This window comes from Astatotilapia calliptera, chromosome 2, assembly GCF_964374335.1.
Source record: "Astatotilapia calliptera chromosome 2, fAstCal68.1, whole genome shotgun sequence".
Taxonomy (NCBI): domain Eukaryota; kingdom Metazoa; phylum Chordata; class Actinopteri; order Cichliformes; family Cichlidae; genus Astatotilapia; species Astatotilapia calliptera.
In genome coordinates, this window is record NC_137423.1 from 33074342 (window position 1) to 33101911 (window position 27570).

At 40.1% G+C, this 27570-nt stretch overlaps 1 protein-coding gene across 1 annotated transcript; it reads right to left on the reverse strand.

Annotated features, from left to right (window-relative positions):
- Window positions 1–7488: 7488 nt before the first annotated feature.
- Window positions 7489–27208, reverse strand: slc16a2 (solute carrier family 16 member 2). The gene is made up of 7 exons (XM_026143039.2): window positions 26073–27208; window positions 15146–15290; window positions 14371–14863; window positions 12906–13049; window positions 10332–10560; window positions 8141–8406; window positions 7489–8043 (listed from the first exon to the last, which is right to left on the reverse strand). Exons 1-6 carry the CDS (start codon window positions 26503–26505, stop codon window positions 8156–8158), a joined length of 1695 nt encoding a protein of 564 aa, XP_025998824.1. The 5' UTR covers window positions 26506–27208; the 3' UTR covers window positions 7489–8043; window positions 8141–8155.
- Window positions 27209–27570: the final 362 nt, after the last annotated feature.

Sequence of the window (27570 nt, forward strand, 5' to 3'; positions counted from 1 at the left end):
TCCCAGAACCACACGGGGGGACCTGGTGAATGACCTGCAGAGAGCTGGGACCAAAGTAACAAAGGTCACCATCAGTAACACACTACAACGGCAGGGAATCAAATCCCGCAGTGCCAGACGTGTTCCGCTGCTGAAGCCAGTGCATGTCCAGGCCCGTCTGAAGTTTGCCAGAGAGCACATGGATGATACAGCAGAGGATTGGGAGAATGTCATGTGGTCAGATGAAACCAAAGTAGAACTTTTTGGTATAAACTCAACTCGTCGTGTTTGGAGGAAGAAGAATACTGAGTTGCATCCCAAGAACACCATACCTACTGTGAAGCATGGGGGTGGAAACATCATGCTATGGGGCTGTTTTTCTGCCAAGGGGACAGGACGACTGATCCGTGTTAAGGACAGAATGAATGGGGCCATGTATCGTGAGATTTTGAGCCAGAACCTCCTTCCATCAGTGAGAACTTTGAAGATGAAACGAGGCTGGGTCTTCCAACATGACAATGATCCAAAACACACCGCCCGGGCAACAAAGGAGTGGCTCCGTAAGAAGCATTTGAAAGTCCTGGAGTGGCCTAGCCAGTCTCCAGACCTCAACCCCATAGAAAATCTGTGGCGGGAGTTGAAAGTCCGTGTTGCTCGGCGACAGCCCCAAAACATCACTGCTCTCGAGAAGATCTGCATGGAGGAATGGGCCAAAATACCAGCTGCTGTGTGTGCAAACCTGGTAAAGACCTATAGTAAACGTTTGACCTCTGTTATTGCCAACAAAGGTTATGTTACAAAGTATTGAGTTGTATTTTTGTTATTGACCAAATACTTATTTTCCACCCTGATTTACGAATAAATTCTTTACAAATCCTACCATGTGGATTCATGGATTTGTTTTTCACATTCTGTCTCTCACAGTTGAAGTGTACCTCTGGTGCAAATTACTGACCTCTGTCATCATTTTAAGTGGGGGAACTTGCACAATCGGTGGCTGACTAAATACTTTTTTGCCCCACTGTACACTGGTGTTTGCTTTAGGAAAAAAAGGTTTAGTATAGAAGTTTGTTTCAGCTGCTGAAGGGGGGCGTGGGGAGTTATTATCTCAATAAAAAAAAATAAATTGACATTTATAGTTAACTTGACGTTTTGAGATAACAAATATTAAAAAAAAAAAAAAGTAAAAACTTCAGTGACGGTAACTATTTTGTCAAAAACAAGCAGTCAAAACAATCTTCTGTAGTTTTCACTATATGGAAAGATCTACTGTTAAAACATTTTTCTAAGGCACTTCCTTAAAGTACCTTCAAGGCAGATCATTTGCTGTGCCAACACTATTGTGGTAAGATAGAAGCCAGTACTGTTCCAACAGGTAATACCAGTCACTAACTGCAAATCTATCTAGAGGATTATATGAAAACAATTCTTAAAGGAAAATCGTTCTGTTTTCTTCTAGAGGGGTCAACATGTAGGAATGAGTCAAAGGGTTTAATGATTTTTGTGTTTTGGAAGAACAATGAATATCACTGGTAAGCAGCATCAGCAGAAATCAAATTCAGGCCAATTTCTTTAGCAGGTTTACCAAACCGCTCTTAGTACAGTGTCTCTCCTTTCTCCATGGCTAGAACTAGTTCAAGTAAATTTACTAAAAAACAAGGTTGTGACTTCTTGTCTCATTCTATAAGGTTGATTTCCAGTAAGTAAAAAGATCAGTAGTGAGGTAGTAAGTAGTGAGGCTGGTAGGGCAAGAGTTGCTCAGGCAGGTTAGTAAAGAGTTCTTCACAGCAGGTACTCAAACAGGAAGTAGGATACAGGTAAGTACAAGAATAATGACTCCAAACACACAGGTGAGCAAATAAGTAAAAAGTGGCCTGAGGTATACTACCACTACCATAACAGTCGCACAATGAGTGATGGTGTACTCTGGGTTTAAATACTGCATGGACGGGGCATCTGAAAAACATTAAGGAGAGAACTGTTCTGAGCATACTGCAGCATGTTCAGGGCTTTGATAGACTGGCCAACCAGGAGGTAATCTGGGTGGGAAGTGATCAAAGCATTAATGAGGGTTTCAGCTGTGTTCTGCAGATTTTGAGAAGGATTTAATATAGAATGAGAATTTGAGGGTGGAGTTCAGCGTCCAATCATGTTAAGGTGTAAATTAGCCACTTTTGAGAGAATTGACTTGGATGGATGGCTGGACAAACAACATGTGCCTACAGAAGTATAAAAGAAATCCATGAATTAAACACTATATAGTCATGCAATATTAGAACGCTCACATTTAAAGAGGTTAAATAATGTAATGTGTGCCCCAGAAATATCATTCTTCATTGTGTTTATAGTTGCTTTATAAAGGAGCTCCAAGCTCAGAGTTGAAGTCAACAACTGATTTATTCTTTGCCTTGTGACACGTGCCCAGTCATTCCCTTTGTACATAAAGAGCTTTGCTTTCCGGAGCTGATTCAGCGAAGCGTAAACTTCAAGATTAACCATGACCGGGTGCCTAAGTGAGGAATACTGAGGCCAGCGCAGGACTTAAAGCCTGAATGAACACAGCCATGTTGCTCTGGTGATAGTGAACAGATTGCACATTTGATGACCGAGAGTGTGTCCATGGACAACAGCACAAAAACACAAAGTTAATCTCCAGTTGGGTGAAATAGTTGACAAGCGAAGCGCACAGCTATAGAGAAAAGAGTGACAGCATGAGCTGCAATATTATGTCTTTATTATAGGTTTAATAGAAAAAAAAATGTGCCTCTTTTGATACAGATTCAAAATTATGACAAAAAAAATCCATACATTTTTCTAGCAGCATGACTTAATCTCAGATCATGTGATGACACTGGCCTTGTTTGATCATTCTGTAAAAGGAATTAAACGGATAGATATATATTTAAAAAAAAAAAAAAGCTTCTTTTTTTGCAAAAGTACAGCTTGTGTGAAACAGAAGGACAAAAGGTGGCAGCTTTAAGAAGTGACGAGAGGCCATAGAGGTTTAACTGCAGGAACCTTACTGGAGGTTAGAGAAGGAAGGTTTATCAGATCCCTGTACTGAAATATGTAAGACTGTGAGGAGGTCTCAGCTGAGCATCACTGCAGAACCATACAGACAACGTACAGAATCAGTCAACAGTTTTAGCACACCTCCACTTTTCCAGTTACTGCTGTTTACATCACATAGTGTCTAAACCAGGAGGGTCAAATATAAGGCTCAAGGGCAGGGATAGGGACGCCAAAGACTCCAGTCTGGCCCACTGCATGGTTTTGGAAAATGTGAAGGAGGCCATGAATGATTTTTTTCATGTTTTGCAGCTTTCACTAATGATAAAGAACTCCCTCATGACCAAGTAAATAATACCCTAACAATTAAATCACAGAATGTTCCTGTTGAAGCTGGCCCTCTGGGTCCTTTCGATGTTTGGCTGTCTCTAGAAAAATTGTTTGCATCTACTTTCAAAGCTACGTTGAACTGCACCGCTACTGGAAATTATTTTCTTAATTCTGTTTTTGTTGCAGTTTACTGCTTACCTTTGTACCATTTACGGTCAATAGACATTAACAGCCTTAATCTCAATAAATACCTGGAAAATGGAGGGAGTGCTCAAAACTTTTGACCATTAAGTGTTTCACAAAATTTAAAAACACAGTTACTAAAAACATTGGAACATTTATAAATGTGGAAACATGATGCCTACAGTTAAGATAATTTTTAAAAAAAAATATCACTGAATAAAACATGTGGAGTGTGGAAAGGTCTATACATTATGCATGTGCGACCTGTAATATTGTGTTCTTCCTGGAAGGGATCCATAGTAATCTGCAAATCATGACTCAGCGTATAATAGAGACCCTCAGCTATGCTTTAACACATACTGTTTGTTTTAGATGTTACACAGTAAGCAGAGATTGAGGTCTGAAGAGCAGCAAAATGACACATTGCACACCGGTATAACAAGGCTTGCTACTGCAAATGGTGAAGAAATTATGCTATTTTTTTAAATTACCTATAAAACAAACAAACAAACAAAAAAAAAAACAAGTAAATATGACACAGTATAATCACATTTAGTTCATCTGACCTGTATTTCTATGGGTTTTGAAACAACCAAGAAAGCACATAGGGAATCATGCTAGCGTTGCCTTTTCACGTGTACATTAGAGTTTAATGTGCCTCTTTGAAGCTGCTACATGCATAGTGTATGTCACAAGCAGCACAGGAGAAAAAGGTGAAGCTTTCTGGGAAACAGTGACAAGTCTGACAACAGCTCAAAGCTTTCTAATAATACAAAGTATTTAAAAAGAAAACATTAAGTAAAACAAGTAGTAGTGTTAGTAGTACATACATAGTTTAGGTAAAGTATAAGGGGCTCTACTGTAGGTTTAGCGGTTCCCGAACTACTACCAGCTACAGCTTTGAGTGCTACAGAGACAAATGCAACTTGTAGTCCAAGTAAGCATTCATTATTACAGTCTGACATGATCAGAATGAAATTAATGCAGTCTCATAAAGTGGACCACAAACCCAGTGATGCTGCATAGATCAAACGGCTTTGCTAAGCCAAACACTGGTTTAGCAGACACCCTGTAACCATACACATGTACTCATGTGTCTCATTTTTCATTCATTTGGGTGTTTCGCCTTTATGTATTCCTTCAGAACCGGACACACAAACTAACTCAACAGTTCTCTTTCCAGCAGTATCACAAAAAAACTTATTTATGATTCATTTAGAAGAATTATAGTAATATATGTCATTTTTCTGTATCTTAATCTACAGTAGGTTACAAAATAAAAAGCATTCAGCTGCTTCTGACCAGAAACTGGACGAAGCCGTTAGAAAATGAAAAATAATCAGTAGAAAAGTAGCACAGGTATAATTGAAAATGTTACGATTTTAATTCTGGTCTCAAATCTGGAAACAAATTTTGATCACGTGTATAGGTAAATGTAAGGCAGGCAAGTTTTCATAATTTAGGTTTCTGCTGTGACTCAAATGTCTTGTTTTTGTCTTCAAAAGTGTGATTTGGAAAACACTAACATGATGCCAACATACTAAAAATTAAGAAAAAAAGCAAAAAATGTATCTTCACAGTCAATGACATGCTAAAACCTGAAAAAAAGAAATCTATTACATTTTGTTTGGACGGATATAATTGGTGCATAAAGAAAAATCACTTTTCACAACTGGGGGGTCACCGAAGAGGACATAATGTTGCGACATTAGCTTTATCTAATTTTTTTTTACCAGTGGTGGAATATAAATGACACAGGCCCCTAGTTTGAGCAGCAGTGGAATTGACAGTGTACACAAAAAAGATAGTTTATATAATAGAATTTGCCTCATTACATTTCATATTTACATATGGGTGGATGCACTTCATATAAATATAAACCAACTCTATAAGGACGCTGAATTTGCACTTCTAGAAGCATCTCCTGAAATCATTTATAATACTTAATTACAAAATCTGTTGGGCAGCTGGTGACTGTTTTAGTTAAGTAAAAGAGGCTTTGCATGGAGGGATGATATCATGTTAAACCATTCATTTATATGGCTGGTGTAAACCCATCATTTTTAATTACCACCATTTTTTTTTTTTTTTTTATTGGCCAGCAGCAGCTGCAAATTATGTAAACAACCGTTTGCACTGCCAATAAAATCTAACAAAGCCTTAGACCTCAAACTAGAGACGTGTGATTTTGCTTCCCAACCTGCGCATATAAACTGTTTATATTCCTTTATTCCATCTTATTAAGTATATCTGACAGTTAAATAACAGCATTTCTTCAGCTGAAGACAATTTCATGAAGAGAACTCACGGTGACAACGATCAGTGAATGTGTCGGAAGAGCGGGAATGCTGAGGACTGAAAACAACAGAGTAAACGGATACGAAGGCAGAAGATCTGTTAAAAACGTTTACGCACCAACTGTTTTGGAAGAAGCGAGACTGACTGACAACAGACATTTGGCAGTTTTGTGGCTCTCGGACTGTAACAGAAAAAAAGAAAAATCTCAACACAGAACAGCAACGTTAAAAAATAATAAAGAATGTCGAAGTGTTCAACTGGATTGCTGAGGATTGTGTAATTACTGAGGTACAGGTGTATGTTTCCTATCCAGAACCATTTGTCCATATAAAAACTACACTCAGCAGTGAGGTTTGTGCAGCTTTTATGCTCTGATCTGTTGTCAAGCAGGAGCAGACTGAGTAATGGCAGTGAAAGCAAGGAGGGGAAACCAACAAAGAAACGCCAGCTGAATGCCACGGCATTCCCCCCTTTGTGATTCAGTTATGCATAGAACCACGTAGAATTGTGTAACTCAAACAGCTGATTATTGCAGCTCTACTTCACGTCTGTTCGCTGAAGTCTGTCGTTCAGGAGAACTTGCAATCTAAAAGCGCAGAGGTAAGTGGTCCAAAATGCTAAGTGGTAGTTACCACTACAGATTGTCCTCCCGAGGGAATACTGTATCTCAACAAGATTGCAACTTTGTCTCTTTTTTTCCATTTCTGCAAAAACAACTAGTGATGTCATCGTAGTGATGCTAAATTAAAGCAGCAAACTGGCTGGATTATCTGTGAGACGGCCTGATGAGGGCTTGGGCCATTTGGCAGTTTTTAATCTCTGCCCCCTCTTCATCAACAGACCCCAACTTAGCTTCATATTAAATAAATGCCTCTAATATTAAATGCAGATTCATACACGCACAGGATGCATGACTATCTTTGTGAGGAAGATCACTGACATCATCCCTATCTTTAACCCTAACCATCCAAACCAACACCCCAACCATAACCTTCTTGTAAACAATCCTTAGGCCACATCATAACCTTTAAACAGGCAGAAAGGATGTGAAACTCAAACTAGTCCTTACTAAGATCACTAGGCAACCACACACACATACACTTTCAAACAAAATGCCTTTTGCAAAGTTGAATAAAGTCTATGTTTTTCACAGCCATTAAGTTCCCATAACTACTGCTTGACTCCAACTCTTTCCACACCTATAAAGCACAAAACTGTTGTCAGTTATTTTTCAAAGCTGTGTCAGACACAGTTAATTCAGATTTGTGTAGCACCCTGCTAAAAAAAAATTTCGTTTGGTGAGAAAAAAAGCAAACATTTATGCTTTACAGACTCAGGAGGAAATACCCTCTATTAACTGTGGTGGTGAAAAGTCACTGACCCAACACTGAAAACTGGTAACAGGTCAAAAACACTAAGGTTCATTGCATATGAATCAGTGGAATCAACAGCTGCCACAATTACACACGTCCTCCTTGCAGGCAGACTGGTGAAGAAATTTTGCTTACGTTTTAGACAGCGGAGTGTGAACACACAGTGACGCCAGGGTCTAAAACTCATGTGCAGCTGAGCTGAGGTGGATTGTATCTGCTGGCAATATCTGTTACCTCCTGTGACATGTACAAACAGTACGCATGCTTCTCTTGTAGCTGTAACAGCAGAAAACACAGACAGAAGCGCAGAGCCGAATACAGCAAAGCTGCAAATCATTTAAGATATAACCATGTTTTAGCTACACATACTAAATAAAACACATTGTGTTAAAAAGAAATCAGATGTTTGAGGTACAACATAAAGACATTTTGACTTTATCCCTTCACTAGTTGTTATTTTATATACCTCTTCTTCTCAGAAGATCTAAAAATAAAAGTGTATCTTTTTTACAGCTTCAAAAGCTAAGGTAGCACGATTAAATGCTATAAAATCAGAAAGACAGCTTTTTAGTCTTCATTTAGTTCCTCGTGGAGGTATGTGTTACAACGACTAGATTAGACTACGTTGTGCTTTTCTGCTTTTATCCACCTCCGACGCTAATGTGCCCTCTTTTCATCCACTCCGTGACTTGTCGCCAGAGCATTGTCAACTTCTCTTCGCATTAAACAAAAAAAAGAAAGAAAACAGCCAAAGAGGGGGGTCTTGGAGGGTTGCAGGTTAAAGATCAGCCAACAGGAAATCCACAGTTGAGACTTCTGGTTAGGTGGAGGACAGATTATGGATGAGAAAAGGTGCTGGTGGGCTGAATCCCTGAGAAAAACAGTATATGCAATATGTTTTAGAAGGAATTGGAATATCTAGACGTTATTGCATACATGTATGTTTTCACATACACGATGTGTCTAACCTTTGTATGATGCGATCAGATGTGTGTCTCTACATCTGTATAGCCGGGCAGGATGTCTCCATTGGAGCAGCTCTTGGGCTCCTCGGCCGGTGGGGCGCTGGGCAACATGTGGGCAGTTGTGGAGGTCTCCTCTGGTGATGCCTGACCTCGCTGGAGCCTGTGGTGGATCAGGGGCACAAAGAACAGCACCACGCCCCCCACCATCGGAGGCACACCAGCCAGGGAGAAGGCCACTGTGTAATTCCCAAAATAGTCATGCAGGAGACCTGTGCAGCGGAGGTAAGGAAGCAAAATGCGAATGGAAAGATTAAAACATCTGCTTTAGATCAAGCAGATTCCCAGTTTGTTTATACTGTGTATACACACAGTGAAATAAATGTACACCCTCTTCCACATCCTGCAATGCATTTAAGCTACTCCGCTGCCCGGCAGATGGTGGACATCGCACACTAGCAAAGACAGGCCGTGTGTTGACGAAGGCAGTGAAGAAAAAGATTTGTAATTACCAAACGTTGTAGTAAACAATACAGTATTCAAACCATTTACAGACCAGGGTGTGCAAAGATTATATGAGGAAGGAAATCCACATTTGTTGGGCCTCAAGGACACATGAGAAAAGAGCAGGGGGTTTTTTTAACTACAGCTCTGGGCCTAGAAGACAATAAGCTTTGTCGAGCCTCATAAACACAGTGTTCCTTAGTTTCAGTTTGTCTGCTTGTAGGCTTTAATGCTAACTAAGCATTAGAATAAACGAACCGTTTTTATGTTCTATAGTATGGTTGTTATTATGGTTGTTTTTGTGGCTTAAAGGGGCCCCAATGTGCTCATTTCCAACTATGTTTTATCTTTGGACTCCAATTGAAGGCTCTGTATGTGTCACAATTCAAACTAATATTTGTTTTTCTTATCATGGGGCCTGGTGCAGCCCCTCAGTTTTTCCTCTAACACAGTTCTTTGGTTCCAGTAACCATAAGTCAATAAAAAAGACACTTTCTCTGCATGCAGGTCACAGTGTGCATTCTCAAGTAGTGCAGTCTGATCTCTTAAATTAACATCCCACCTGCACCGCCTGTTCATATTACTTTTTGGTGATACTGTTCGCTAACAAAGGAGACAGAAAGCCAAGAAACAAGGCTGTTCATTTTTGTAAAATTCATGGAATTTGACAGTAAGAATTCCTTATTTTCTGTCTTGTTTCCTGGATTTCTGGTCAATTGTGAAAAAAGACAAGTGCCCAAAATTAAAATAAAATTTCTGATTATTGAATAGAAAACATTAAAGATGAAATTGGATCTCCTATATCTTGATTATGAAAACAAGACTTTGCAAAAGAAATGGATACAGCAAGGCTACAACTAGCAGGTTTTTTTTTAGTTGAACAATTTGCAGGTATATACTGTCATAATGCCTCTTTTTGTTTAACCACACTATAAAAGAGGTGCATAGTAATGTATTATTACAGTAAGAAGGATTATTGGTTGCACCAATATTGCTGGCATAGCTTTGGATATGCTATCGATCTATGTCAGTGCACTGCTGTCTCTAATACTGCAATGCAAAACAAAAATCTGTCATTAGGAAGTGAAGATTATTTTGAAAACTAAATCTCTTTTAAAGAAATAAAAAAAAAAAAACCCTGCCAGACTCTTCATTTAAAAAAGTACATTTAGCATTTGACATCTAAGAGTTTCAGTATGTTGGCTGAGGCTACAAAGGCCAGGAAAAAGCTGTCAGGAAGTCAGAAAGTTGTGTAGTAAAAGCAGCTCTGGTATGTGTGAGAGGCAAAAGAGATTGTTGAGATAAAGTCAAAAGATGCCTGAGTCAGCAGCGTGCTGCGACTAGTGTTCTTAGGTATTATTTTTTTATTAGCGAGCGGAACAAAAGAATGCAGATCGAAGATCAGTACTGTGTGTGCTTTTTCATGAACACAAATCCTTGGAGACGGGCAGTGGCTGGCCATGAGCCCAACCATCTCTAAACACAAACCAGTGTATAACCTGTCCTGCTGTGCATTTGTCTTTTTCCGTTTACTAATTACGTTAGTTGTACCCACGTCCAAGGTTTTTCTCTGCTAATATAATTCAGCTCATTGTGCATCCCTACTGCCAACAAGCATAGCACAGATGTGTAAATAACATATATCTGCGCTATTCAAAAAGTGGAAAACACACACACATATATAGCTTCTTACCAGCGATAGGTGGACCCGCAGTCATAGGGATAGACATGAGGCCTAGAAGGTAACCTATAGCCTGCGAGGCTTGCATGGGCCCGACAAGCTCAAAAGCTATGGGAGCCATCATGGTGAGGAAGCATCCATCACACAGTCCCAGAAACACACACACGACCACCAGCCCGGCGAACATCGAGCACTGAGGAATCATCATGGACATCAGGCCAAGAACAATGAAGGAGACCACCTGCAAAATACAGCAAGAACCCATAAACAAGCTTTGAATGTCTTGATGCTCTCCTAACATTCTTTTTGACAGATAAATATGCGTTAAATGCAGTCAGTCAGATGGCTCACATTGCTTTCTTTTTGCCTTTGTTCATGCATGTAAATCTGGCCTCAGGCAGATATGGTTACGTGTGCAAGTGGACACACCCTCCATCTACAGGCTCCACCTACACATATTTATGTCAGGTAAAGTTATTTGAGAAAATAAAAAGTACTTTGTCTGCCAGAGAAATTGATCATGAACGATAAAAAGTCCTGATATGTTCTCATACATACTTTAAATATGCAGAAAAACAAAGTTCTGATATGAGTAAGTCTTACCACTTGGCTCGGTAAGACCTGTTGGTCCTTACTGTGAAATACTATTTAAATTAAGTGTATTTCTGTGGTAACAACATAAAAGAATTTTTGAATTAATTTTTCCAATTCAGGACTCTTCCTGTGTCATCGCTCTCATCTAACGTCTCCGTCAGGCAAAGTTCAGCATCATAGTTACATTTACTATGGTAATTCACCTGAGTGCACCGGTGCCGTCATCAATCTGATTAATAAACTACATGTTAATGATTATGAAAAATATAAAAGATATAAAGCTGTCTGTTCACTAAGTGTCTACGGCATGAATGCTGTGAATGACTGTTCTGTGTCACTTCAAAGAGCCAAAGAGTGTTACTTCAAATCCCTTCACAACTACAACAATGTGGATTTAAGCAATTAAAAACTGTGTTCAACACTTGGACAAAAGAAACATACTGGATTTCATTCTATAAAAGACTCTTGCATAACTAGACTCTTTAATATTCACCGCCACACTGTCAGGAAATTCTTTATATGACTAATACTGCAAATGAAGCTTTAGAAATACTTTGCTTGATATCACAGATCAGCACATTTTAAGTATGCATGTCCCACAACTTCAAAGTTGTTTTTATATTTTAATTAATCCGTAACTCCGTGCCCCTTTGCTTAGTGAGCTGCTTGAACGAGTTTACTGGTCAAAACAATGGATCCCTGTGTTTTGCATTCAGCAGAAGCCGCACGTGCAGGAAATGGCAACTCCTGTTTGTATTCACTGCACAAATTGCTCTCACATCACCTTGTCTATTTCCTGGAAAATAGACAAGGAACCTGACATTATCCAGTCATGTAATTCCCCTTGTGTTCGCAAGTCTGTTTTTCATTCCAGAGAAACATAATGCCATTAAGCCATTAATAAAAACGAATTTCTAATTTCACCAAGGTAATAAAAAATAAATATTTTAGTAAAATTGGGCCTAACAAACAACACAGGTGTGTGAAAAAGTGTTTGCCCCGCTTAAATGTTTCAAATCATCAAACATATGTACATATGTACACAAATGTAAACACAAGTAAAAACAAAATGCCGTTTTTAAGTGAATTATTACATAAATTAACTGTTGTATATCACATCTTTGGAAAGCTGAGTCCCCAGGCCTGATTCCTGCCACACGTGTTCTCGATCAAGAAATCACTTAAACAGAACCGGACTGACAAAGTAAGCAGTTGACCAAAAGATCGTCAAAAGCCAGACACCATAGTGCGATTCAAAGGAATTCGGGAACAAATGAGAATCAAAATAAGTGAAAACTCCCAAGAGGTTATAAAGCTGTTTCTAAAACTGTGTGACTCCAGTGAACCACAGGGAGAGCCAGTATCCATAACTGGCAAAAACACGGAACAGTGGGGAACTTTCGAGGAGTGGCCGGCTGACCAAAATTACCACATGAGCGCGGCGGCGATTCATCCAAGAGGTCACAAAAGACCCCAGAAAAACATCCGAAGAGCTGCAGGCCTCACTTGCCTCAGTGTTCATGACTTCATAAGAAAGAGTCTGGGCAAAAAAAAGCCTGCATGGCAGAGCTCCAAGATGAAAACCACTGCTGAGCAAAAGGAACATAAAGGTTCATCTAGGTTTTCCCAGAAAACATCCCGATTATCCCCAAGACTGTTGGGAAAATAGTCTGTGGACTGACGAGACAAAAGCTGAACTTTTTGGAAGGCGTGTGTCCCGTTACATCTGGCATTTCAGAAAAGTAACATCATACCAACGGTCAAATATGGTGATGGTAGTGGGATGGTCTGGGACTGTTTGAGTTACTCTTACATAGTAAGGAAAAGCATTAAAAAAAAGTGCTTGTGTGGGTGAATGAGGCAAATTTTATAAAAACCACTTTTTGACAGGCACACTTACCACTGTGAAGTGCATTAGGTTTTCCCAAAAACAGACCAAACAGTAAAGAAAAGCAGTCTGCATAAATTTTAGAGCTTCAATAATTCCCTCACCTGCATGTAGACTTTCCGTAGACCAGGAATGAGATCCCCGATCTTTCCAAAAGTGAGGCGTCCCACCCCTGATGATGCTCCTATGCAAACAAGGAGCACCCACTCCTTTTCAGTGCCCTTGAACTGTTCTTTTACAAAATTAATCTGAGAGACACAATAAGACAGAATCATTACTGTGGACACTGTTAGTCCGTAAAAGTCCATCGTGCATATAATGACAAAGATATTATACAACGTGCTCATGAACCGTATTCTTCATTGCCGAGAAAACATTACACTCAGCATTTGTTGGAGTGGAATTGTTCATCCTTCACCCCAAATCAACCTCAAACATTAACAAAATGTCCACATCAACAGACCTTTGGAACTGCGGAGCAGGAAGACTGAACGCATATAGGTCAGAGCCTCCCGCTCCCTTTAGCCGTGACCCCCAAATTAGATCCAAAACATGAAACCGCCCTCTGAAGTCTTTCCTGAACATGCTGGTCCTTGTGAAATATTTGCTCTGCTTTGAAGGTCTACATTCATCAATGGCCATAGGATAGGTATGTTTAGGGATACAGAGAGGCCATACAGGAGAGGTTTCCTGAGATGGTCGAGCCAATACAAAGACCGGGGCAGTGTTTACATCTGGGCCCGGGCCTGAAACAACAGGCCTGACAGAGGGAGGCCGGAGCTGGAACATCCGACATCTGGATAGAGGGAGATCAACTTCACAGCAACTTAACACTTCATCTTCATTTTTTACTATCTTATTATCACACCCCAAATTCAATCAGAGTTCAGACTTTGAAAACATACTTGAGTTTGTGGATGTAAACAAAATGGATAAATGGACTTCTTTTACTTTCGGCTTCTCTAGCTGAGTAGTTTAGTTAGTAAACTACTGTCAAGCTCTTTGGCTTCAACATGACATATTTAAATTATAGATTTTCCCTTTGGGCAACCTTTTTCAAAGGTTGTACACTGAAGCAGAAAAAAAATTAAGAAGAGCACAATTAACTCCTGGCAACTGAGTGCTGTTCCTCACAGAAGCTATTGTGACAAACTCTGTTATCCTTATTGAGAGGGACAAAGGCGATGTTCAGCCACTGCTCATTTACTCAGTTGACATGCATTCAATTGCCCTCTTTCCAAAAGGCCTACAGAAGATGAATGGCACCAGACCTCCCACAGTGCAACAGTATGGCTCTGACATCAATCTCACTCCCCCTCATTTCCAGTGTCAGCTGAGAAAAAGCATTTTTACATCAAACCCATGATTAGGAACCCCACTGATCTCTAATGCTCTTTGTGTAAGCGCATAATATAAATAAAGAGGTCGGAATGTTTTACCACAGCAGAAATAACTGAAAGGCTGTTAAACAGTGCTTTCTTTATTCACATAAAAACTGGGCTTATTGTAAATATTTATAAAGCAGCACCATTTAGAAACAATTACTTCTTGCCTATCTTATGTTCTTACCAGATGGATATATGGCACGAAATAGCCCAATACAGCTGTAGCCACTCCAAATGCCCACACTCGGTATGTGACGATGTGAAACACACGCAAATTGAAGTACTTCCTGATGGTGGTTATCGCCCTGCTCCACCTGCCTCCACTTTGAGCATTAGCTTGAGTTTGGGATTCGGCATGGTCGGGGCCTATTCCTTGGGGGCCCATGTCTCCCCCAGCAGGGATCAGAGGCTTGAACATTAGCGCCAGCAGAGCCTGGATCAGCATGAAGACGCTGAGGATCTGGAATGTTCTGCTGAGGCCCAAAGGTTCCACCACCTCTTTCAGTAACACCGGAAGGCCCATAGAGAAGAGGCTGGCACCAGCCGTCACCACACCATTGGCCAGACCCAAGCGCTGGCGGAAGTAGTGGCCCAGGATGACCAACGAGGGCTGGAAGGTGAAGGAGGAGCCGCAGCCAAACAATATGCCGTATGTGAAGTAACGAAGGATCAAGGAACTACAATGAAAAAAAAGGACATCAGGAAGAAAAACGAGCATAAATATAATAATAAATAAACCCAGTGTAGGTTGTCCACAGAAAACTCTCACAGAGGACCACATGGGCTAGCCGACATGGGGCCCACATGGGTTTTTCATGTGCAAGCTCATAATGGTTTACCCACAAAATTTCCTCTTGGAGGCCTAAAAGGGCAAAACATCTAGAGCCCCTGATTTAGCATATAATTTTACATGGTTTCATTCATATTTTCAAAGGACGTATCTGACAAACATGTCTTACTTTGCAAACGATGTACTGAGCAGTCCTATAAAAGCCAGTGCCGCCCCACTCACAGCCGTCTTCCTGCAGCCAAAGTGGTCTGTGAACATGCTGACCACAGGTGAACAGAAGAAGATCATGCCCATGGCCAGGGCCCCAACCCAGGCTGGAGAGGAAGTTGAGAGAAGAAAGAATTCATCATCAGAAGCATGTGGAAATCTCAGGTGTTATACCTATCACCTAAAGTAAATAAAAGACACTGTTATATCTGTTTGTACACAAAGCAAAGATCAGTGTGTGCAGTCCTTGACCATTAAAACATAATTTTTTCCACGTGTAGAAGTTATTGCATAAAAGTTAAAAAAGGCATCACTGAAAAACAACATGGCCTTCATGCACGTATGCCTGGGCCTCTATGCAAATCTTTATGTTTTGTTTAAAGTTTTTGAGAGCTTGCAAGCTGTTTGCAAATCTGCCACCTGACCTCAGCAGCAGCCACGCTCAAAGTAAACATGTGTAGCATTTTGAGTCTTGCCTTTAAATGCCCCATACAGTAGGTATTAATTAACCCAGACAATAAGAATTTTGCCCACAAGATTTCCCGAAGCTTTGAAAAACTACAAAGCTTTGTATGCTGCACACTAGTTTTTTCTTCTCTGTCTTTGTGACTCTCTCACCACCTGATGTGATTTGCTATTAATATACATTTATGTAACTCTACTCATTATTGTGTCTACACTTGCATCATGTAGATCAGACACGCTCTATAAGATTTCTCATGGTGATTAAGCAGATCAAAAAGTGAATCAAAGTGGATAGTTCTGGCCTGTAGAGCATGCAGTGTTAAAACATAACGAGGCAGATTTCTCTAGCAGAGACACCGCGTACCCTGTAGTACAAACAAACACATGTCTGGATCCAGTCCCTGAGGGAGCAAAGGTAGCTTTGATGTCTACCATGGTGTCTGGGCCTTGGGTCACACTGGTCCAACAGTCCAATAGAAATGAGACCAGAGAGACTACTAAACAGCCTGATGGCAGGATTTATGTACCTAAGCGCGCACACACACACACACACACACACACACACACACACACACACACACACACACACACACACACACACACACACACACACAGAGTTCAGAGTGAAACATGAGCTGTGCACCACTGTATAAATAGTCTTAAATATGGACACTATTACTATACTATACATGTAATACATGTTCTGGTACACAGAGTACGATTAAAGCACAGGACTCTACTCGAGTCTTTCTACAGTTTATTCTTTCAAATTAAATGGAAAAAAGGGGAGGGGGGTCATACACCCAGCCATATAGGTGGAATCTACATCCTCAATAACAATTTCAGTAGATTTAATAGTATAATATATTAAATGCTTTTGATACACATTCACTAGTCACTTTGTTACCTTGCAGTGCTGGGTTAGACTCAGAATCAACAAGGTGATGGAAACAGGATTTTGGTCCGCGTTGACATCATAGCATCACACACTTGCTGCACATCCATACTGTGAATCTCCTGTTCCACCACCTCCCAATGGTGCTCTAGTGGATAGTGATATACTCATATTACAAATGAGTATATCATAAATGACCATCATAAATGGTCCACTATAATACATAGGTAGGCTGTGATGCTTAAATTATGCTTTATTGCTCAAGGTGAGACTTTTTCTAGTCCAGTCAAATTCTAAATAGCATACTTTGAGGAATTTGCAAGTAGTGAGACATAAAAACATAAAAACAGTGCCCTTTAAGTTACCTAAAAGTGTGAACTGGCTGATAGTTATGAGTGTTTCTATTGCTGAATCACTGCATTTCCTCAGCTTCAGATATTATTTCTTACTGATGTAGCTCCTAAGACCACTTAAGCTACCACCTGTAATACTTTTCCTTTTTTCTGTTCAATACTAGATGTCCAGCTGGTTTGTCTGGAAAATACCACAGGCTCTTAACTTAATCTCACCAATCTCAGCTAGTGATTGCGGCGTTCCCATCTGGACATGCACTGCTGCTAGCATGCTGTTTCTTGCAGACTCATTCTTGGAAAGCCCAATATCTGACACAGAGATGTAAAGTGTTTTATAACACTCAAATTGGTCAGTTTGGCATTATAATGTAGTTCCAGTATTGCTTTTTTTAATGGCTCTAGCACCTGCAGTGCTAGTATTGCACCAATAACAGTTTGGACATGACAAACCAAAAGGTCCGATGTGAAATCAGAGGGTCAAAACAACAGGCCCGTGTCACACTGCCTTACAGCATACTCTATATTCTGGCCAGCCCCACAACAAAGCCCCATTTCCCTGTGTCCTGACACAACAACTGAGTGCACTGTGCTCATTAGAGGGGATTAGGTCCAAACACTTTCAAACAAAAGCAAAAGAACACAGTGAGGGAGACTGGAGCCAAATGAAAAGATGTCTGTTTGTGTGGGGTAGCAAAGAAGGGGGTTAACAAGCTTCCATCTCTTAACATGATTGATGCAGTCTGACAAGAAGCAGCATACTCTATAGGACCCATATTTATGTTAGAGTAAGAACACTTAAGGCAGAAAAATGCAGTTGGGTTTTATATAATAAGAAGTTTATATAAGACTAATGAGTTCAGCATGCTTTATGCTAAGCTGTAATATATGCATGCAAGACAACTGTGTTTTGTGGATTTCTTCTATGTGTTATGTAATTAAAATGTATATTTACATAACTGTGTCTAGTCTAATCTGTGTCATGTGTAGCCATCCTAGACAACCATATATATGACAGCTAAAAGGTACACTAAAACTAAGTCATTCATATCACAGAGGCCCTGTTACTCCATTCATAACAAAGCTGAAATTTAACCAGGCATTAAATTACCTACACTGCAGTTACTAAATTATTAGGTTCACAGATCCTTTTTTATGAGCAGCTGTAGTGCAATGAGAAACTGACACTATTTTGTTGTCCACAGCACCAGATTTGAAATGAAATAATGACGTTTAACTGCCTACTTTCAGTCTTAATTTGAGAATATCAGGATTCATATCAAATGACTAGAGTAGGAATAATAGGTCATTAGTCCCCTTGTTTAAGGGGGCAGAAAGTACGATACTTTGAAGGGAAACTGCTCAGAATATGGTCTGTGGGTTTTCCAGAATAACAAAGACACTGTCCTTGGAAAGATCCCTTGCTGTTGTTTTTGTTTTCATTGCTTTGAGAAGCACCAATGACATTTTCTTTCACTTCCAATGTATCCCGCAGTGTATGAAACCATCCGCTTAGACGACTGCGAATGCAGCACACTGCTGCTTTCAGCTCAAAATTATTGTTTCTGAGCCAGTGAGCCCAAACAATCAAAAACACATCTGTTCAAATGCTTTCTGACGATATTTTCCACGGCTGACGCAGACACGGGGAAATACTGCTGAACCTAAACAATGCATCACACTGTTTCTGAGAGCGTCTTGGGGGACGTACTCCTAAAGAAACAATAGTCATAGGTATTTTTGTCCCTCAAGGTAACATAAAATGCTCTTAGCAGGTGCTGAGGCGACATAATAAACTGAAAAACACAAATACATTGCTTTACACTGCTACGATCCAGCAGTGTGTTTTTTGATTATGTACGAGTAATCCCTATGATCCAGCTCAGGTTTCAAACTGCTCCAAATGCACAGATTCAGAGCATTTTTTCTACTCTATATCTATATGATGAGAGCACATATCCCTAATGTGGTCAGTCAGTCAATCATGAGATATTTGGCTTGAATTTAGCCAGAAAAGAGCTAAAACTTCTTCAAACGCAGGCAGTGCACAAACTTACAAGCCGCACCAATGTCCAGTATTAGATCAAACATGTTGAATCATCTATAATAATAATGGATTGGATTTATATAGCACTTTTCAAGGCACCCAAAGCGCTTTACAATACCACTATTCATTCACTCACTGGTGGAGGTAGCTACAGTTGTAGCCCCTCTGGCCAGCACCAGTAGGCGGTAGGGTAAAGTGCCCAAGGACACAACGACCAGGACAGAGAGCCCGGGGATCGAACCAGCGACCTTCCGGTTACAGATACGCTTCCCAACCCCATGAGCCACGGTCGTCCATGTGAATCAACTGTGAATCAACTGTGAATCATCCACGAATACTACAGTAGAGTCCAAGAACAACACTGTGAAGATGAAGATAAGCATAAAAGTCACCTTTAAATCAGTCATTTTTATCTTATAATAATTAATACCATACCAAGTTAAAGATTAAAGTCCATAATAAGGACAGAATGTTCATTTTAAAGAATGAGAAAACACTGCTTGTATCATAAAGACAGTAGAATGGTAAGGATGTTGTGTTAGCACAAATATAGAAAGTACAACAGGTGAGGCGACACAGTTCGCAAAGGCTTGCTAGCAGAAGGCATGTGGAGGCCCATCTGTCACAGATCAACCAGGAGTCTCTTCAAACAGCTCAGGCTCAGACCATAAATGAGCTCTGACAGCAAAGCTATCAGGATGCTCCTTGAGTTGTTTACTCGGTACCACTCACAGGAAAATCAACCATTCCCTCTGATGTTTACAAATCGCATCATATTTCAGGCTGAGAGTAAGTGCAAACTGCTTGTGTTGACACTATTAATAAAGCTGAAAGGGGTAATCCTTTTAATTTTTTTTAATGGATGTGTTTTGCGGAGATTTTACTCTGTCATGTGTCAGCGTAGTAGTACAACTGAAATTAATTGGATTGAACTGAAATGATAGTTTCTGCAACATCCTCTATAAACAGATGCATTTTGGTATTGAGGGGACACTGGTGTCCTAGTCGTTAGGGTGCATACCCCATAGGCTAAATTGTGATCAGTAGAAGGGTCCAGAGCCAAGCGCCTGGTTAAATGGACCTCATCCTATCTAAATACAGAAAAAAATGCCTAAAACTAACCAAAATCAACCAATAAATACTCTTTGTACACATCTTTATATACCTTTTTATAAGCGCATGGAGTTTGAAGAAACTTTTTCCAACCTGAACCCATTCCACTGTCCACTGGAATGCTAAAAATGCCTCGTTGCACCCTGATCTGCCAACCTAAGATTTCCAGCTGTCCTGGGAGATGCTGGAGAAATCTGGAGCAGGGGAAAAACAATAACACACTACCTACCAAGAGCACAGCCCTACGTTAATGGTTTAAGACATGTTCTTGGCAGACAGACTATTGTGTTACTTCACTTGTTTTTGATGTTTTTGAGAAAATCCAACAATGATTATTAAGCACATCTAAAATAATGAACAACTAGCCACTGAAGAAACACAGAGATAAACCTGGAATCATTGTCTTTGAAGGTTTCCCCAGTTTCTCCAACCACTGTGTATACAAATGTTATAAGCATATGTTGCACTTCATTCTTCCCCATGTTTAATGTTCTGTTAAAGGCTTTTTAACATTAGAAAGACTTTCAATAAAGACGCCATCGTTGCCTTTAAGCAATGAATCAATGAGTTTAAAGTGAAACAGAGTTTAAAAGGTATTTTTTTTACCTGACTGCTAACAATGGCCAAGATAAATAATGCACAACAAGGTCACACAAAGAAAACAGAGATATGATGAAGCACAACTCAATATTTGGAAGACAGCTTTAAGCAGTTTAGTAAAACATCTTTAATGCCTCTCACTTGTTGGCTAGTTTTGGCTTGTTGTAGTTATTCCTAACTATATATTGTCAGCATGCAGCGAATGGCTGCTTTTAATCTTCAGATACTTTCCAACGTCCAGGCCAGTGAGTGTGAATGTCCCTGTTATTTCAGTATTCTCAGGGTTTTCAACACTTAAAGTTATGAATGCATAAACATTATGATGTTTGAGTTAAAAAGGCTCTCCTTTACCTGCAGCATTACTAATGGAGCCTATCTGGCAGAAGCTTGTCTCAAAGTCTTTGAACCAGGAACAAAACATCACGAGTAATTTTTTAAATGGACCCAAGAAATCACTTAAATTAAGAGAAATCTAGCAATAAATTAGACTACAGGTGACAGGGCAATTAATTTTTGACTAGTAAAAAGGAATCAACTTTTTAAGCTTTTTTGGGGCTCGATATTAGCAGTTCTTATTAATAATAACCGGTGTAGCAACAGCTGAAATGTAATGAAAGAAAACTAAAGTGTGTCCCCTACTTTCATCCAACAGCAGGCCCTCTACACTTACCCTGGATAAACAACAAATTGCTAAACACATAACCTTGTTCTACGCAAACAGCTGATCAATAGTCAAGATGAGATAAACCCAGTAATTGTTTGATCTGTCTGACTGAGCTACCTACCGCATAATTACCACAGATACTGCGCCACTCATTTTGGCTTCAATCCTATCAGTGTGACAGGACCAGGTAAGCTGTTTATCCAGACTGACACCTAAAAGCTGGACCTGCCCTGAAGTCATATCCAGACAAGACACCAACTTGTCCGTAAGCACTGCACCATAAGGAAGTGTGGTTCTGCCACTAAAGCAAACATTTCCTGACTTGATCCTGAAAGGATCAAACCACACTTTGAACTTTGAAGGTGAATCCGCTCCATTTCTGTTTTTTGGTTGTATTTTTTTAAGTTGTAATACTGCTAGGCTAGTAGTTAGCGAGTGTTTTACACACTGTCAGTCTCTTCCATGAAAATTAGGAGGGACCAGCAATCTGCTAGCAACCAAAGCGAATGTAAGGAATTTTCTGATGCAGCTCCCAACTCAATCAGTTTCAACAAATGTCACTTCCAAAAACTTAGAGGAACACAAATTTTCCCTAGCAACCAGAGGTTTCTGGGGATTGCCGACCGGTCTCGATCCCTTTGTGTCTGCAGGCTTAGCGGAATAACCGTAACTTAGCCACCAGCATCTACACTGAAAATATAAGCTTTAAGGTACTTCAGTTATAGTTCAATGTTCCTTATATTGAAATCAGCACTGACGTCACGCAAGAAAGCGTCACCATTTTTCATTTTACATCTAGCGGTTAATGTAACGAGGCATCAGTTTTCTATGCTAAGATAAAAAGATTTTGAGCTGCCGTCAAGGCCAGTGATAGAAGAATAACAGTTACCTGCTATAAAGGCTAAAACCGTTGGCTTTGAGAGGAAATTGTTTCTTTCAGACTAAAGTTAATAATATGACAACAGTTCAAAAGTGCAATCGGCTATATCCTTATTCATTTACCATCAAGGTTATGTAGCCCATTTGTGCAGAGAAACAAGTTTTAACCTCCTATATTTGTATTGCTTTCAAGTAAAGCCTAAAAATCATATACAATTCTTGATAAATTCTTCAGTTGGTTCAACAAAAAAGTTTGCTATCCAAGTTATTCGCATCGTGGCTTTTATTGATTTCCATTTGTTTAAAAAACAGTTTATTTACATATTTATTTATTTACATACATAGTGGGTTTTGACACAATTAGACTCAATGAACAAAGATATATGTGCCTAACATGTCAGTAAAACTATTCTATAATACACTCATGCTTTAGTTAACTGAGCTTGTGTTTTCAATCTTTCCAGATTTAGTTTCTAAAAATGACGTGGTTTGTTCTATTATTTTCTCTCAGTTTTATTGCAGCATTCTTCATTTAGCTAAGCTCCACATCAAGCCACAGGGCTAAAGCACTGCTCACAATAGGTTAGTGAGTTTTCTTATCGGTGCATGCTTGTCTAGAACAGTCTGTAAGATATCCAGGAACAAGCGTAATGTAATTTCTGAATCTTTCACTCGGTGTGTTCTTTTCCCCTGTGAATTTTTTACATCATAAGTCTTTGAAGCAGAATCTGTGACCTAATGATTCTGGTCATTGCTATTACACTTACTAGATCCATTATTGTGCCATTAGTGTAGATGTGGTCAGTGAATGAGGCAGACATGAGTCTAGACATGCCAGAGCTTACTGTGGTAGGAATGATAAATATCTGAGTTAAATCACTCGCATTCTTTGTCATCTTTCTTTAAGAGTGCATGATGAAGAAATCCAGGCGATGTTTAAGTCCCCAAGAATCATTTCACTGCATTTCTCTCTGTTGATTTGTAGATTTGTGAAGCACAGCACATTCAAGCTAGCGGGATTTGATGTAATGTAGGTGACTAAAGCCAACAGGCTTCTGCAGCTGGAGTCATCAGATGTTTTCTCACATTCGCACAGATACCATAGCCTACTGGTATAGTTACTACAGAGTCATTAAGTATTCTTGTGAGAGAATAAAGTGCATAACGCTCAGTAAGTAAACCAACTTTAGGCTTAGAAACAAGTAGAACTTGATGAGCTACTTTTTTTCTCATCACAATTTTCCTCCTGCTCCGTTTCACGGTGGCACATAGATGGAAATAGTTTTAGGCTTCAATGAAAAATTTATTCCTTCCTCACTCAGTCCCTTTCTTCTGCCCCTTCACACACATTCCCTCTTTGCCAACTTTGCTGCAGCTGAAACAGTGCCGGCTGCATTTTGAACTTTCCTCCCACATTCGGTGCAGCCACGTTCATTCGCACACCACCTGACTGGGGGCTCACCCCTCGCTGATTATGAAAGCACCCCCCCCCCTTCCATTTTCAAAAGAAAGGTGTGCCGGGCACGTGCACTCACTTTACAAGTTTACCAACATTTTTGTGGTAACAACTGGGAAAAAAATGAGTAAAGGTGTCATGTTAATCACGGAGCAAATCATTACCATATGTGACTCATAACCCACACACACCTCGCCGTCATTAAAAATTTAAAGTACCTACTGTTCTCAACCCCTACTTCGATACTGCTACGGTATTCTGAAACTCACTTGTTTACTCCTCGATGTTTATAAAAGACCTCAGCAAGGCCTAATGGTGATCTCTAAGTATGATTTCATTATATCCAGCCTTTTGTTATCCCTTATGGTCCTTTGCTTTTTTTTCTATTGAGCAGTCTGACATCTTTTAAAATGTTGTACACGTGTGAATTTAGACCGGATATCTCAAAAGAAGCCTTTAAGATCATAGCTATTGTAGCTAAGCTCTTCCCCTGTGCTTTTTTCCTGCTGCTGAGGTAAAAAGGTCAGGTCTCAGCCTACTCACTTAATCTGTTCACATATGAGCTCAACCCAAGAAAATGCTGGAGATGAAATCCTAAATATGTCAAAAAATGGGGAAGAGAGAATATAAACATCCTGTATAAAATTCCATCAGCTTCTTTTAATAAATAAGATGTCTTTCCTATACCGCCCCGCCCCCCTATTGCTTTTATACTGATAATAATAATAAAGGTTCACATTTGTTCCAGCAAACAGCATTAGTGCCATAATCCCTTCCCACATTGTGACCTTAACTTTTGCATGTGATTGCGGGAACTGACGAGGATTTTAAGAAAAACATCCACTCCTGTTACATGATTCCCGAGCTCAAAACATTTCTCTGTATGGATCAGTACACTGCAGAAGCAGCTTTCACGGTTTTCACAATGAGGAAGGGGAGGAGGAGAAAGAAAGGCAGGAGGGTCCCTTTCTTCTCCCCCCAAACAAGAATTCCCATGATTACTCCTTTAGTCAGTATTTGTTAACAAGATTAACAAGCACAAAGCTAGAAGCCACGGTTACCCAGAAGCCCAGAGCTTCATTAGCAACAAATTGGACGCTGACTTTGTGAACTCACTGAAGAATAGAAATGTTTCTACTGGACTTGCAGGCACAAGAAAATGTCAGATTCCTGCAAACAATTGGAGTAGCACCAGGCCCATTGTTTCTGGGGACTAATTTATCTGCAACAACAAGACTGAACTGTCACATTCCTGTAAATGAACATCAGTGATTTCTTTATTAAGACTGATATCCTTGACTGCTTTGTATAGTGCCTTTCCCGTTGCAGGGAGCTGAGCGCAAACAGTAAATAAGGATAGAGAAATAGTCTGACCATTTAGTAATGAAAGCTTATGATCCTAAACAGAATGGTTGAAATGGGAGAAGTGGGTAGGGTAATGATGTGACTCTAATAATAACTACCTGTTAGATTGTATTAAATACTACAAGCAGAAGCAATATCCCTGATTTACATATCTATCGCAGGATTTTTAATCATTAGTCATGTGCATCTTGGGGACTCTAACAAGTCTGTCCATACTGGTCCAGCAATGCATGGGTCAGACATTCGTATGGACCAATATCGGCCTCGCTAACTGCAATTATCTGTCTACTACCACCCTGGCTGATATTTAACAAAACAGCTTTGTTCTGGCCAAATGTTCAATGATATTGTGGTAAATAGCTTAAAATTTTTGTCTTTGTTTGGTTGTTGGGAACCAAGAGGGGAAAATATAACAAGAAAAAAACAGCACTCCAATATCAGCTCAGTACCGGTGCAAATGTTCACAAATATTCAGTCCTTTGTGCTCACTATATCATTAAGGAAACCTTTATCAAAGGACCCACTGTAGCAAACTGTGTTGTGGATAAACAGACAGCCTTAATGAATAGTTAACAAGTGCCTACGGTGCTTTTTCAGTTAAGTGCCTGTAACTCATTAGAATGCTGGTGCTTTGGAAAACAAGAGATTTCAACAGGATGTAAGGAGCAATTTCAGAGTAAGAGAAGAAAATAATAATTCAAAAATAAGAATGCAGCAATGAGCATACTTTACACCTGCTGGTGGGGCACTTGTTTTATTCATTACTGTGTTTAGTGTTCCACTGGGGATTTAAGTTATTCCACTTTTTTCTAAAGTGATATACATATTAAAATAAACATCCTGTAAATTAATATAAAGTTGATGTTAAAATGTTTATTATAGTAATTGTGCTTTAAATGACACTTCCACAGCTCTAAGTTCCACTTTTAAAAAAAATCCTATAATTATAAACCAAATGTGCATCAAGATTCTCTACTCCTGTCCACCAGCTCACTTGTGGCTTCAGCTCCAGCCCACCTGAGCAGAGAGATACTGCTCAGATAGTACTTACTCACCCACTTTGAACTGGGATGTTTGGTCTTCAGGGTCTGTGTGCTCCTTCACCAGCATCATGTGCAGGATCCCGAAGGAGTTGTGAATTCCGAAGATTGACCCGTTGCACCAGGTTGCAGCAAAAACCACCAGCCAGCCAGCGAAACCACCTTCGGGTGGGACGAAGCCAGCTCCGTGGCCGGGCTTCTCTACCTGCACCCTAGCCTCGAAGTCGGAACCCGGCGTGAGGGGTGGCTTGCAGCCGGTCTCGATCAGCTGCGTATTACTGTCCTCCTTCACGATTTTACCCTCGCTGCCGTCCGCCTGGTCATGCTTTCTCGTGTCTAGGTCTTGAGGGGCATCCCTCTGCTCCATCTGAGGACCTGGAGCCGGCTGTTCCGTCCGTGACTCTCTGTCGGACGGCTGCGCTTGGTTGTCTAGCCCGTTGGTCCCCATGCTGTCTGATCTGGCGGAGAGGCTACTGTGGGCTTTTGGCGCACATGCATGAGATATAGGTCGCTGACATAAGAGCACCGATTTGAATAACAGCTTTGATTGGTTATCTGTCAAACGTGAAAGACGGATGGTGTTTTTCCTGGCACACAAGCTTCCTACACGCTGCTCGCAGCCCCAACTTCAGCGAATAAACTCCAACCTGCAAACATAGCGTGAGTCATTCTGGCCGGAGGTCTATATTTCCAGGAATTAGCTCGCACCGCCTATCCTTCCTTTTAATGCAAGCCTGCCTAACCGCCTATAAAGACTAACACCATGTATTTACTTGTGTTGGCTCTTCTCCTCGGTGCCGAAAGAGGATCATCAACCTGCGAAAACGTCCGCTCCGCCTCGACTCCGTGTAGCCCCGTCGCGCAGTTCCCGCACTATCATCAACATTTCCCGATGTTAAATGCAAGAATTAGACGCTTCTTTTTATCTTTACAAGGTGGATATGTAACGTAGGTAGGCCTGTGCATGTCCCGTAGGCTGTAGCGGTTCTCAAGTGTCAACACACACCGAGCCGTCATTCAGCAAATCCACACACCCCTCCTCCTCGACCACCTCCTTTCCCCGGCGGACGGACAGTTGGAGCCAATGGTGGAGCTTCAGTACAGTTACAGTAGAACGAGTTTGCACTTCGTGGCTTTTCGCGGAAAAACCCGAGTGTGGCTTGCTTTTCCTCTCTTGTGTCGGATTAGTAACAACATCCTGTGGCTAATGCAAACATCCGTTTCAGCGCATTTTCCTCTATAATCTAATCTAATCTAGTATAACATAATATAACATAATATAACATACTGTGTATTATATCGACACATCAAGAGATATATCTACTTTTGTAATTTTTGCAAATTTTAAATTTAATTTTTGTAACAAGTCTTGTTCGTTTGATTAAGTGACCTAATATCTAAAATAAATAATATTAATTATAATTTTAAAAAATACGTCTTAGCTTTATTAAAGTTGTAAATAGCTCTAAACTATCAATTGAATTTTTAGATTAAAAAATGTTTTACATTATTG